General features: G+C 41.8%; 1 protein-coding gene across 3 annotated transcripts in view; it reads left to right on the plus strand.

The window, feature by feature from the left end:
* mute (gon-4 like protein muscle wasted) overlaps positions 1–15,147 on the plus strand; it is a 49,793-nt gene that overhangs the window by 4,525 nt on the left and 30,121 nt on the right. For all 3 annotated transcript variants that reach the window (XM_075681684.1, XM_075681685.1, XM_075681686.1), the window contains exons 4-12: positions 184–303; positions 3,668–3,787; positions 4,850–5,018; positions 6,966–7,085; positions 8,248–8,347; positions 10,715–10,874; positions 11,146–11,232; positions 13,511–13,688; positions 14,645–14,777. In XM_075681684.1, the coding sequence (XP_075537799.1) occupies positions 184–303; positions 3,668–3,787; positions 4,850–5,018; positions 6,966–7,085; positions 8,248–8,347; positions 10,715–10,874; positions 11,146–11,232; positions 13,511–13,688; positions 14,645–14,777 (1,187 nt within the window). The remainder of the gene's footprint in view (positions 1–183; positions 304–3,667; positions 3,788–4,849; positions 5,019–6,965; positions 7,086–8,247; positions 8,348–10,714; positions 10,875–11,145; positions 11,233–13,510; positions 13,689–14,644; positions 14,778–15,147) is intronic.

Genomic DNA, 15,147 nt, shown 5'->3' on the forward strand with positions numbered 1-15,147 from the left:
GTCATTATGGTATCCTAATCACCCGGTCCTGGTCATGATGGCTAGGATCAGTCGACCACACTACTTGCAAGATTTGTTTGGCTAGAAATGTTGACAGATGACAAACTATTTGTGCTAAATGCAGGTTTCACATAATTAGTGCCCAACTGTTCCTTATGCACGCCGAAACTTGCACATACGCAGCTTCTGTGGCAAGTCTCACCGATGAAGCTCTCCACACCTAGTGGCTCACAGCAGCTGCTTCAGCAGGAGTTCCCTGATGAGAGCAGCTCTGATGAAGAGTACCACCCTGCATCTGAAGAGGTATGTATGTGCTTGGTAACTTGTGGCTGCAGATTGAAATAGCATTGTTGACAATGAGACTCCATTTTGGACAGAGACAAAGTATGATGATAACTGGAAAGGTTAGCCTAGCTGGCTTTTCATTTGTGGGGAGTGTGCTTGGAGCATTACAGCTAAGCAAACACATTATTGTTTCTGATGATAAGAGCTAAGCACAGTGGTGGGCCCAAATGTGCCATTTTGCTGTAATTCTATTTGCCTGTGCCTGGATGTACCCACTCAAGTACTATTTGTGCCAACTGCGCCAAAGTGCACCATCTTCTTGCACTGTTTAACGTTTCCAGAAGGAGAATATATGAGTTCAAGTTGAAATGTAAATATTCAGATAATTCAATTCACGGATCCATTGTCTATGTAATTCAATTTTTTTTTAAATATTCGGTGGAACACTCGGTTGATGTCAGTGCCTTGCACACACCCTTTCCATGGCACCTGGTCTGCATCGGTACACGGTTCATCCTGGTTGACAATACCAATTGAAACAGTTCCCATACATGACAGCGAGGATTGGCCACCGGGATAAGCCATGTAACGCAGTTACATGGCTTATAAGTGCCGTAACGCAGTTATGGTGCTTCAACGGCTGTCAGTATTGGAAACAATTGCTGATGAGCCACTCGTATGTTCACATTATCAGCAAGCTTTCTGCGATGGCTTGCGACTGGCTTGCATTACATCGACCAACAACAGTTTTCATCACAGGCCCACTGCCTAGGTCATTAGGTGTGAGTGACATTGTTTTGTTGGGTTGGTCAAGTGTCAGCGACTAAAGTTACGATTTAGGACCGAATAGACTCATATCTATTCGTAGAGGCCACACGACTCTCAGACAGCCGAAAAATCAGTTCTCAGTGAAAGTGAGTGTATGTTACAGTACCCATGCTGTTCACAGTCGCCATCTCCATCTATTTCTCGTTCCGGATGCTGTTCATAGACACACATTGGTCTCTTTTCATAGCTTCAAGCATTGTATTGAATGCAATTCATATTTTATGTATTGCGGTAAAGCATATTAAAGCACATCTGTTATTTGGAATGCACATAAGGCATTTGCATCACTTTTTGTTTTATGCCTGGCTCCACAAATTGTTGCCATTTTTGTCCGTCTTATGCCTGGTCGCATAAAGAGAAAATGTCTCATTTTCTCTTTATTAATTACCTGTCTCCACCTTACGGGTTTTTGCACTATTATTATGTAAAAAATTTTTTTATGTAATGTTTACAAAAGTTTCTTACTTACCCAAATCAAAGTCTCCTTGCAAATACACCATGCATGGCATACTGTTCGTGGGAAGGACACATTTCACTGGCTGCTTCTGACTGTTGGCTTTGTGACTTTGTTTACTGTTGAGCAGCATTTAGCGATTGTGCAGTAATAACAAGCTGCACCAAACTCATTACTGCTGTACAGCTCCAAGTGTTAGAAAAATCCAATTTTCTTGCTCCTGAACTGCTCCAAAAGGCTGTTGTGGCTGCTCCTAAACTGCTCTAAAACTGCTTTTTTTTTCCGGCTCCAAAGAGTGCTCCAAATCCTACACTGGCTGGACTACTTCTGTACTAATGTCACAATGCATGTACTTGTGTCGCACTGAAATGCCTGCTTTACTTCCTGTGCTTTTTCCGGTGCCAATGAGAAAATGTCATCTCGCTGCAGTTCCTGCCTTTTGCCGTCTCCCTGTGTGATATTTGCATGTTGATGTCAGGAGAAATTAGTTTCCAAATGGATCAGGAGCTTCAAAAATCTTTAGATAGACATTTTTTGATAGATGGATTGAAAAAACTTTAGAGAAAAATTTTAGATAGACATAATCCAAACACAGCTAGAAGTAGGATTTTGAAAGCACTCTTGTCTTGTGTGCTTTCAACTCAAGTGTCTGTGCTGTGCACACAGGTCTCATGAGCTGAGTTCAACTGATTAAGTGGCTAGAAAAATATTATTTGATTGAAGAATGAATCATTCAATCAGTTTCAATCATCCACCCAGACGTAGCTAAGTACTACAAAGGAAAGCCATATGGGTTCCTCGAAAGAAAAGCCTCACAGTTGTAGAAAAATTTGTCCTCATCCAGGACTCGAACCTAGGACCACCGCCTTTCTGCGGCAGTGGCTCTACCATCTGAGCTAACCAGGCGGCTAGCAGGTGGCAGGGCGAAGTCGAATTTGTCAACAACTTGAGGCAAAGGCAAGAGTTTGACGTAATAGTTCTGCGGAAACCCCAAGGTGGAGAGAAGTGATTAATCAAGGGAAAAATCAGACACACACCCATTCGTAACCATTGCTACACAAGAAACCCATACGGGTTCCTCGAAAGAAAAGCCTCACAGTTGAAAAAAAATTTGTCCTGGTCCGTGACTCGAACCCGGGACTACCGCCTTTCCAGGGCAGCCGCTCTACCATCTGAGCTAACCAGGCGGCTAGCAAATGGCAGGGCGAAGTCGAATTTGTCAACAACTCAAGGCAAAGGCAAGAGCTTGACGTAATAGTTCTGTGGAAACCCGCAAGGTGGAGAGAAGTAATTAATAAGGGGAAATGGCTTTTCATTGTAGCACTTAGCTACGTTTGGGTGGACGTCTCATTTCCCCTTATTATTCAATCAGGACGTTCGTTGATCTACTGCAGTCATTGAAGTACAACTCAAAAGGTTGCAATGTAACAGAGTTCACGACTAGAACGCAGGTTCATTATGTTATATTATGAATGAAATGCTTCTCTGCCACACTATGTGCACTAAACTGCAGCACTCAAAAACATAACCAAAGAAGAGACACACAAACACATGCAATGCCAACTAGTAAATGAATTTTTTTTAGTAGACGAACCTTCCTTTATTTCTTTTCTTTAACATATATATAACTTCACATGAAGCTTTTTTATCACCACTTACAAGATGGCACAAAAAAGAAGATTTTTTCTTTTTTCCAAATAGACACACATAAAAGCTGTAGATATCATCACTCTTGAAATGGTCGATTCTGTATGATTATAGCATTTCTTTGGTTAACTTGTCTCATGCAACAAGTACACAGCTTTCCGCGATGGGTTAAATGTCACCTAGCCTGCCAAATTACTGTTCCCCAATTTACCGCTATGTTGAACAGACTCGTGCATCTACTCGTGTATACAAATAGTCACTGTTTTCTTGTGCTGTGCTGGTATGAGCGCATTTAATAAAACAATTTACTCCTTCGATCTGCAGTTTGGCCATGTTTGCACCTATTTTTTTTTTCTCCTTTCACCAGACACTATGTTAAGCGTGTGTGTCAGTTGATGCTGCATGACAGGTTGCTTATTGTTTCGTAAGAACAGCTGTTCTTCTTTTGTCTAGAGTGAAGATGACATTACTGAGCCACCCTCATCAGTGGCAACAAGTGCCCCATTCTCCCCACCCACCTCAGATGCAGCATTGGAGAGCCCAGAAAAGCAGGACCCTAGTGATGCAGGAGCTGTGAGTACATCACCAGAGGATGCAAGCATTATTTTGGAGGGAGCAGAAATTCTCGTTTTGTCTCATGTTAATGGACAGGCAAAGTGGACAGCAGGGTTCTCACGAATGAGATGGGCAACACAAGGTTCAAGTCATTAAGGGCACATCAAAGCGTAGTACACACTTAGTAGTGCTCGCAACCTTGTTTGCATTTCCAGAGTAGGCTTTTATACCAAGAGTGGGTGCTTTGTGTGCCAGAAGATGCAATGAAGTGAAAGATTGGTCGTTGTGCGACTTCGATTCGTAAAGCAAATCTTTAAAACATCACTAACTATAGCAACTCTAATGCTAAATTACCATGAAGTCTGTAGTAACATTAGTGATGTCATTGGCATGGTGGTTTGGGTGCGGAATGAAAGAAGCGATGTTTTACGTGCACATTTTCTATTAAGATTAAGTAAAAAAAATTTGACCAAAATGACAGTCCAGTTCATACACAGAGCTGCTGTGATATGCATAGAAAATAAAACTGTTCAAAGTAAAAAAAAAAAAAAAAGATCCCTGCTTCAAGTGTGCTGACAAGCCCACAGCTGTCTTCTAGCATTTAATTTGTGTGCATGTGTGTGCACATGTGTGTGTGTATGCAGATATGGCACATTATACCTGAGTTTTGTCTTAAGAAAGGCCTTCATCACCATGGTGAAAGAGCTTTTGCTATACAGGAGAGCTGACTTGTAAGTTTTAAAAAGGGTCCATAACGCATGGGCTTGAAGAGCCAATTTTGAAGCTGTCAGATTCAGTTTCGGGCTAAATCAAAATCATTAGGTGAGTCACAAACTAGTGAGTAGTCATTCTGTCGAGTCTTTTTATCCTTTCTGACTGCTATGTGGCAAAGCTGCTTGTTACTTATAAGATTTGAAGACGCCAAATAAAGAGACACACACAAGAGAAGAGAACAGGACAGGGTTCTCTTCTCTTGTGTGTGTCTCTTTATTTGGCGTCTTCATATCTTATAATGAACAGCTACCAACTAGCCCAACAAGAAGTGCTGCTTGTTACTCACCTGAATGTTTCCATGTGCAGGAAAGTGGTATTGCCGAACGTACCCGCTCAAAGCTTCCACTTCATGACACTCCCCTCGAGTGCATCGAGGCTCAGTTTATTGCTCCGGACATCACCACTGACATGTATGACACTGAGTGTGATGATGAGGAGTGGAAGGAGTTTCTTGTCTCACTTGTAAAGCCTTTTGGTAAGTACACTAGTTCTTTTCACTTTGTGAATTACAGGAGGGTAAGGTATTTCCATGATGAAGTTGATGGTAACACATGGCGCAGGCTATTTATAAATAAGCCTTTAAAGGGGCCCTGAACCATTTTTTATTGAAGTCGAGAGATGCATCTGAAGTTAAAATAGACTATTTCAAATTTCGCAAGAGGTAATTCAATGCATCCAGAAGAAGTAGAGTTATTGGCAATCAAAGGTGGCATATGATCCCGTTCGCTGTGCTCCTGTTTCTTCAGTAGCTTGCACTAGGAAGGCTACGATGGCGAGGGGCGTGCTTACAACGCTCCTCCAACCGAATCTCACCATGGCGCACAATTCAAATTTGAATTTGGATGTTCAAGTAGACATCATTACTTCCGACTTGGGCACCTACGATGCACCAAACGTAACCAAACACGGTTGTCCTCAGCGAGCCACAGTGCTGTCAGCCATTGGACTGTCGCAGTAAGCCGCGGCAGCCACGATGTCTACGCTACATAACAGACCGCAGCTACATGCAACCGAAGTGCATGTGAACAGCATTTGCTTTATGCATATGACAGGGCTTGAGTGTGCGCTCATGCTCATGTGCTCGAGTCTGGCTGTGCTACGTGGTGCAGACTTGCTTTCTCCTGCACCTGCTTGACCGACGCAAACTAGCCATGTCCAACTTGTGCATTTTGAAGCACTATAATTAGTTCAGTATCAAGCGAAGTCTGCCAAGGCGTCTGACCAGGAGTGGCCAGGAGTGAGCATGCACTGGCAAAGCCTGCACGTGGTCTGACCTTAAGTTTCACGTGGTCAGAAGCTAGCTGATGTGTTCAAAACTAGTCTAAATTAGCGAGACTCGACGGCTACAACACTTATAAGCAGGGTGGCCAAAGTTTCAATTTCTGTGTGGGTGACTGCGGCCGAGCATGAGCAGACAGTGGTTGGCTTCTTCCAGAAGTATGTAATTCTTAGCGGAATTCGGACGAAAGCATATTTTCGCTTACTTCAGCCTGTTTATTAAACTGCATCAAGAAATATACACAGTAACAGTAGGAAGAGGTGCCCTGATCCAAACACCCTTCTTTATTAATGTCATCTATTGGCCAATAGCAGCCGCATATGGGAATCTGCTCTATTACAAAGTAAAGCATTCAGAAAAGAGTGTGGCGCATGCTTCTGTTGAAAAAAGAGTGCTTGAGAAAAATGTGTCTTCGCGCTCAGCTTGCGAGCTCCATGCTCCGTGCACGAGTGCAAAATTTGGCTGAGATGTTCACAGCAATGTATGTATATGTGGACTGTGTTTTTCACCAAGCCCGTGGGGTTGTTCGGGACCCTTTTAACATTTGTAACGCAAAGCCTCTCTAGCCATCCGACCTCCTAGACTTACTTTGCTTTAGAACGTCAAAGGCTGGGTACAGCTGACTTCTATTGGTTTGACTTGGATTTGACTGATTCTGTACATACAAAAGGTGCTCATGTCTTTCAACCACTTTTCTTAATTCAAACATTCACCCACCAGCGTCAGTTCAGCGGATCTCAAATGTGTTCACTGAAGCACTGTATCTATTGATATATAATTAATTTTGTATGCAACACGTCTTTCTACACCATGCATACAGCCCCAAATTGGTTTCTATGTCTCGCTCTTTCTTCTCCTTATTTGTATATTGAAATTAAAAGCCAGTGCAAGAATTTGGTCTCGCTGTAGGACACAAAGGAATTCCCTTTGTATCTATCACACCAATATAGTAAGACTGCACCATAGTGCAGTCTAATAATCCGTAGCCCTCACTTTCACAGTGCTGTTAGTGCGTGCTAATGTTTTGGGAGGTAAATGTGCCCTCTTTTATTTTCTTGTTCTCTCTCTCTCTCTCTCTGTTGTGCAGCTGTGCATTTAAAAGTATTAGCAATAGTAAATGTTGTGTGCACTTGCTCCTTGCAGAACAAGAAGACACCCATGAAGATGATGTAGAAGATCCTGAATACACCATTCAGGATGAGGAAGAAGAGAATGAAGTCGACTCTTGGGATGTTCGCAATGACCAGGCTGTCAAGATACCTCGTGAGCCCCCTCCTTTTTTTTAATATCTGTCTCTCTTTCTTTTTCGGTTATCTTCCCCCTGTGGATGTTGCGAGGCATTGCAATGATAAGCACTTCTTGCAGCTAGACGATTACCAGGTTTTTCTCGTCTAGAATCATTTGCTGCATTGCTTGCTCTGCTTGCTAGCACAACATGGCAGTCTGACTGTACACTTAGTGGAAAGACTCATGGTTAAATTCTGCTTCCATGCTGCCTTTCTTTATAGCTAGTTTTCCTGCATTATCAAGAACAGCAATAGGTGTGACTTATTTCCAAGGATGGTCAAAGTCTGTAATTCATTAATTAACTAATACAACTGTTGCAGACATATTAAAGCAGCATTTTTTTCATGTTTACATTTGTGATATACTGCTATGTTATGCATGCTTGTTTTTGTTCGGATACTTTTTTGAATAAAATAGTTCATCTGTGCGATACCCTATCCTGGAGCCAACGGCTTTCTTATGCAGTTGTTCATGTGCAGTGTGATGTTTTCCCATCCCCATAGTGCTTCAGCTTTCATATGTAAGTGTTTGATTGTATCTGGCATAAAATTTTTGTGCTCTGTATTAATTCTTAATCACTTTTGTTATTACAATTTGCATGAATTTTAATTGTCTCTATTCTTTGTAATTGTTATTTTCCACCTTCTTGAAGCTTCTAACCGTAAATAAATAAAGTAGTTGATGGACGTAGTAGTTCTGCGGAAGCCCGCAAGGTGGAGAGAAGTAATTATAAAAGGAAAATCAGACATCCACCCGTTCGTAGCAATTGCTACAAAGGAAACCCAGACGGGTTCCTCGAAAGAAAAGCCTCAGAGTTGAAGAAAAATTCGTCCTGGTCCGGGACCAGGATGTCCGGGACGGGTAGATGTCTGATTTTCCCTTTATAAAGTAGTTGATGTTGAGAAATGAACTAACTGTCTTGTTCAAGTTTGTTTCAAGAAAAATATTGCGGACTTTAGTTTCCATACAATCATTGACAGTGATTTTTTCTTTGTAGCTTTTAATTTGTGTGCATAGATAGCTTTGCATGCGCATAGGCATTACCTTTCACTCGCTAGAGAGTGTTATGAGCCGATTGTTGGTGTGCTTGGAGGTAGTGCCTTTCAAGCATCTTCTATGGCTGCCTTTTTATCCTCAGAGAAAGAAGTGAGCGACCTAATGACTGAGCTCATGCAAGCAGCCACACGGGAGCTCTTGGACAATGAAGAGGAGGAAGACGCGCTGTTAGTTCCAGTAAAGTAAGCACAAGTCCCTTTACCGTCCTTGTACCTACTTGGACAGATGGAGATGAATGGCTGGATACAAGTTTGTTTTCGGTTGCTCAAATTTTGTGTTAAATTAGTGTTTCACAACATTTTATGATGTGTCCTGAAAAATATATCTGACTACCTCTGCATAGCTTGAATTACGTATGAAGCAGTTGGCAGTTTGCAGCATGACACCGAGGAGAACACTATTAGCTGTGTGTGTATCATGTTCTGCCTTCTGTCTCCTTTGCTGTATTCCATCATGGTGCTGTTTTTAAGAGATACCTTTAGCTCCAGGCCAACTTCCCTATTCAGATACATCTAAAATGCAGAAATACTTTTATGGGACAACTGCTGGACCTGTTTTAATCAAATTTGTTGTAATTGAGAAAGCAAGTTAAATTCCAGCAACTGTAGAAAGCAAATCTTTTTGCTTAGGGCCAGACATGTTTTACAAATATATTCCCGTATGTTGGTAAGTTTCAATAAAAATAGAAGCACTATGTTTACAAATCTGTAACTCTGCACCCAATACAGATGTCACAGTTCTGTAAACAGCACAAGTTAGAGCATCTAAAGCAGACAGATTTGATTCATCAATTTACAGCTTACGTGAATTTATTGCAATGTTTATGAGGGTTTTGCAGAAGTCATACTCACAAATTAGTGATATTATTCAGAGGGCTCTATAACACAATTTTGTCCACTTTAGATGTATTACTAGTTGGAGTTACATAATTGTGATATCGTTTTTCATTGCCGAGTTAGACTTGCAAACTTAAAGAGACTGACAACTGTCCAGAATGTGTCATGAGACGTTGATGGAAATGAAATGACAGTGATTTGTAGTGATAGAAACCAGCCCACTATATGCGACTTAAGTAGAAATTATAATTCGAAGTTGGCAAAGAAAGTCTCAAAAACCACTAAGTGGCACGGCTTGGCGGTGAAATCTCAGTACTCCAGATGTAGTGTATGAGATTACTGTACGTGAGTCAGCTGTTATTATATACAGCAATACTCATTGCTTAAAATTGCAGTTCGTATATTATTAGATGCTTGTGCTTTAGTCTGTGCGTACTACGAAGTAAGGAAAGTCTATGCTAATAAGTGGCACACGCGTCTCACAGTGCATGGTGGTGTACATGCTATTGCACATGCCCGAGTTTGCGAGTCAGTATCCGGAGTTGTGTGGTCTCCCTGTGAGACACAATGTGCCATCGATTAGTTGCGCTGTTAAGGGCACCAGCACTACAATATTAGCGCACGTGTGTCTGTGGCAATATGCTGAGCTGTGTACCATGTTTCGAGAACTTGACTCGACTAAAAAAAAACTCTTGGCTCGGTAATGACCAAGCAGCTGGACAGGCAACCATAAAAATATGTAGCTATTATTCTAGAAATAATTTAACACTTCGAAAAACATGAATTGCAGAAACATCGGCTTGATAAGTAAAATAATACTTTCCCACAGCTATGGCCGCACTTGTCGTCTGCCTCCCGCCAGTGCCAAAGTATATTAGCAGTCAAGCTCACCTGTCACTGTTTTCGCCATGCTTCCAGCGAATGATCACATCCTCACTGCAGATGAAAGATTCTGATAAAGAAATGTTCCACAGCGTCTCCCACATTACCACTTCATGATTAGACCCTCTGACCGGTAAGCATTCCAGTGTATTAAAAAATAATAATAATAAAGAGAAGAAGAAGAAGAAGCAGAAGAAGAAGGTGCCATGAAAATTAGTAGTCAGTACCTTTAATAGTTTGAATATCTTCAGTTATTTTTATTTTAAAAAATCGACAGCTTACATAATAAATTTGTTTCCTATAGTCGCTGTTTTTCAACTTTTTCTTTTAAATACGACAAACATTATAAAATTTCATGCAGTGACTGCTGATAAAATTTATTTCTCCATTCCTGTGTGTTTAGGTAGCAGCCCCCGACTAAAGCCTTCTCCTCAAAAAAGTGCTGTTAGCACCAGGATGATGTGTTGACATGATCACTCTTAGCCTTGCTGATTGCGGCATGTTCCAGCGAGGGAGTTGTAGTTCATGCTTGGGCGTAAAGCATCGGAGATGGGACAATAGAATTGTCTTGCCCTCCGATGTTAGATTGTACATTTTCTTGCTCTGTGACCTGTAGCATAGGCAAGAACTTGATTTCCTAGCTGCTTGTTGCAATCATCAGTCAGACCAAGGAGTGGTCCTCCTGGAATGTGATGTACCATAGACATTCAGCCATTCAATCTCGGATAATTCAGTGTTATAGCACAATTAAGATAATGCTCAAAACCTTTTATTGCCCATTGCATGTTCTTAACTCATTTCAGTTCACTTCATGTGTATTCACTAATTCAGGCCATCACCAGCCAAAGGAGGTGCCACTACCAGCACAGCCAGCCTTGCTGAGCAGACAGAGGCAGACATATTTCAGGAGGCAACCGAGAGTGTGCAACATGAAATCCTTGCCCAACCCACACCACGCCAGATACAGCAGCTCGAAGAACAGATGAGGATGGTAAGGAAGCCTACATGCATGCTGTATTCATTCCTCTCTTGCTGTTCTTTATTTTATGCGAGAGTGTCAATGGCAGCCTGGAAATGTAAGAATTCTGATTGTTCTCCCTGCTGTGCAAATCTTCTGCGAGTGTAGCAGAACTGTGAGTGGCATTTGTGTTGCTGAGTTTTCTTCTTCTCGGTTCAAGTTATTGCGCAGCTGTTGTACTGTACTTTCGATAATGCCTGCGTGGCCATTTGGTTGACCATTTTTGACGCCCTTTACGTTGCAGCATGTCCAGCTTTTGGCGCAGATGTGCCTGCTGTGCAGCAACAGTGAACACCTTGCAAAGAATTTCGAAATGGCCAGTAAGCTTTTGGTAAGTGTGGTAGTGTTACATGGTGCAAAAGTGAAACACATTCTATTCGTCTTGTTTGAGCACAGGCCTCTAAAAGATTTTTTTTTCTTGTTCACTGATATTAGGTTTTGTAAAGGTAAGTCATACGATTAGCAGTGAACAGGCACAGTGACAGAAGAGAGCACGCTTCACACTCTTCTGCACATAACTCATACTTCTTCTATGCCTCTGTGGATGAATTGCTTACCTTTCAAGCTGCCACTTAGCTGAGGTAAGATTGAAAGGAAATGAAACCTTGATCATTTATAATGAGCATTCATAGACAGCTAAGTAAAATTGTTGGCTTGATGCTTGGTAGGCTGAAAATGTGACCAAAATCTGCGTTGGGCAGATTTTGGCGATAGTGTTGTGTGTCATTCAAGTTCTTCAAGTGATTTCACAAGACTATGTCCTGCAACATTGCACGAAGTGACAAACCATATGCTTAGCTTATCTACATTGATACCAGCCCCAAATAAGTGCCTGTTTAGGGTGTTATTTATTATCGCTTTTGATGTTTCATCATTGTAAATGTTATAACTAGCATGGATCCCACCTGGCCTTGAGCTAGGGATCCTGATGCATTGCACATAATGTTCTGTATATTATACATCTTATTTGAATGAGGTACTTTTTTGTTTAGCAGAGTTTTGCCCTTACTTATTTTATGCCCAACGTTCCTTATTGATAGTTTTTGTAAAGAAAGTAATTTGATTATTGTATATTATGCACTACCATGACCACATCTCCATATGCACTTCATTTTTGCATCATAAACATTTACAAGGACAGATAGTGCTGGAGCAGCTGATTGTTGTTGGTGATGTAGCATTGTATGTAGTATAAGTGGATCAGACTCTGCATAGGAGGAATTCAGTGCTGTCAGCATCACACCTTTTGCATTGATTGACCTGCATTATGTGAATGGCAGAACTTCGACGTGTTTGGTAGGACCTCTATGTCCTAACAAGGCATTTGCCATGTGCACTGTCAGGCTTTTAGACAAAGTACTATGTTCCATCTTGCAGAAACCGCATGTGGCCTTATGCTTGCAAAAGAATGTTGTGGATCACATGAGTGATGATTAGGTTGCACTGCTACTACATAGCCTCGCAACTCAGTACTGCATTATTGAGGACATGCTTAACGTGCCCATTTCATACATCCAAGAGTGCTCTTTTGCTTAGTGGTTTTTCATTCCCTGCGTTTGGGGGGTGAAATGCTATAGAAGGAGAATTTATTGAGTCATTGTGGCCTTTCATAATAGCCAAGTCACTTCTCACACCAAACCTAGGTAGCAAAGAGTCATTGCATGGGCAGGTTGTATGTGCAAGAGCAATATGGATGCACCTTATCACAGTATCACATGTATACGTGATATTGTTAACGTTGCGTGGCAGAAACAAAAGAAAAGGAGGTTCAGTAACTGGGTGCGGAGTAAGCGGCAGTTCAACCAAGTGCCCTGTTTGTCGGAGGGTGTGTAGAAGATGTTGTCCAGAGTGACTACCCAGCAGCTCCACCTGAACTGTTATCGATTAAATGGGTTTGTTTACAGGATGACTGAGGTAGTGTAGGGACAAGGTTGCAGGTAGCCAAACACCACTTTCCCAGTCCTTCAACCTCCTCTTCTTCGACTCCATCATGCAGCATCACAATGTGAATGGTCTTCAGAGGTAAAGCTGACATTCCTCTGACTGTTGCATGAAGCTACAAAGAGAAACTCTTGCAAGTTACTAAAAAAACAAATAAACTCATTGGGTTTAATGCCTCGAAGTGACACAACACAGACTCTGTGCGATGCCATAGTGGAGGGGCTTCGTATTCATTTCGACGTACAAATGTCGTGCCCCTAATTTTAAGTACACAAGCGTTTTTTACATTCTACCCCCATGCGAATTCAGCCATTATGGTCAGGAAACGGGCACGCACTTAGCAGCAGACTGCTATAGTCACTGTGCCACAACGGCAGATCATGCAAGTTTCAAGATGCCTTCTTTTCGAGAAACCTGTATGGACTTTCTTTGTAGGTTTATGCTGCACTCGTGGGGTGTCAGCTTTTTATTTTGTGGACCTACCTCTACCTTGTGCACTTTCATTGCACTCGTTTGGGTAATGGGGGGGGGGGGGTCTTGAAGCAGTATGCTCTTCTGCTGACAGCCAGCACAGGGGTACGGTTTAGTCAACAATAACCTGACCCAGGAGCTCTTACTGCCGAGAAAGATGCCACGAGCTGGGCTCATTTCAAGCAATGCACTTGCAGCGAGAGCTGGGACACTTTGCGACGCGGCAGTTGCAGCCGCCGGGGAGGCAGTCATTGTTTATGACTTGCAACCTCCCGCAAGCCATCCGGATGGTGGACAACATTTCCCAACGCCCCACGGGAACACCTGTCAAGATGACTACCCGCACACTTCGTAGAAACAAATTAAAGGGCCAAGGTCAGTCATCGGGATTTGCATGCACTATTTTTGCTGGTTTGGTGGTAACTTTGCCCTTGTGTGTATCCTTAGCAGGTTCACTTTGTGAAAGCTAAATTCATCTCTATATACAGTGGGCTTCTGTTAATTCGACCCTGGCAATACTGACAAAATTGATCAAATTACCTGGCAGGTCGAACTAAGCAAGATGCAGAATATATACGCCAGAACACATTGCTGATTCATTTGGCAGTCATTTTCCCAATTCTAACACAGCCATAAATGAAATGTGTGCCAACTTTCTATGTGTTCAAAGTAAAAAACTAATGTAGAAATGACTATAAAGCTTAGCAAAGTATGAATCTGATGTGCGCCTGATTTTTTTATGAAAAAAGAAATATGGGCAAGGGTCTAATATGTGTTGCACAATGGCGGCCGATTTCCTAACAGCTTTGCTGCACGGTTTTTAAAAGTCAACTTTGCTGGAATACGTATGTGTTATTCGATAGAGCATATGAATGCCGGAAAAGCAATTTAAATTTTTTATCCGATTGCGCACTGCGTAGGCAATTTTCGTGCACACTTTCTTAAAAAAAGAAAAAGGTGTGTGTAATCGGTCATTATGAGCTATGGTTACTACTTAAAATTTTTCCTAATGCAGGCCAAAAATATGCGTTTTTGACGGTAGATTATGTCTTTTGAGCGCATTGACTGTGCCCTAAGCTCTGCCGAGACAGACGCTGCTGCTAGAGGAGTCACTATTAGGGTCAAGTTCGAATTATCTGGTGAAGACCAATTTTCTACTGGTCTGCTCTTGCTACTATATGTTGCATTAATTTCACCAGGAATAATTTTTGCAATCTGCCATATGGGAATTTCAAAATTTTTGTTGGTATTCCTGTAATATTTAAAACAAGACCTAAGAAGTGTGATTAGCTTGAACAGAATTTACTATCTTTTTCTTTCTCTATGCATAGTGCCAAGCCACATACGAGACATACTACTTGAGAGCCCTGTGTTCATCTATCCGGACCTGCTGCCTACAAGCCGAATGTACAGTCAACTGCATGACCCATTCAAGAAGGTCATCTTTTTCCCGTCCGAGGACCAGTTGCGTAATTTTCCCTCATTTGGTTTTATGCACAGTAACCTTCATTTCAGTAAAGCACTGAGATTACATATAGTCAGTCTTAGTCTTACGCTGAGCAGTGGTTAGTTGTCCTGAGAGACAAAGATGGCAAAGCACATCTGAATGCACAGCTTCTCATAAATGGTGCTTGAAGGCAATGGTTTAATTGTAGGGTTGTACGAGTATAGTGAAATTTCAGCTTGAATAGTATGCCAAATAGTGCTGGTTAGTGGTGCACAGCACCAAAATAAATTTCAATATTGAATTGTCTTTGCAAAGGAACGTGCTTATTACTTTATTTCACGCTGAGGGCCAAATAATTACAGAGGGGCTGAAGTGGTCGAAGCAAGT

The sequence above is a fragment of the Dermacentor variabilis genome, chromosome 2 (genome assembly GCF_050947875.1).
Source record: "Dermacentor variabilis isolate Ectoservices chromosome 2, ASM5094787v1, whole genome shotgun sequence".
NCBI lineage: Eukaryota > Metazoa > Arthropoda > Arachnida > Ixodida > Ixodidae > Dermacentor > Dermacentor variabilis.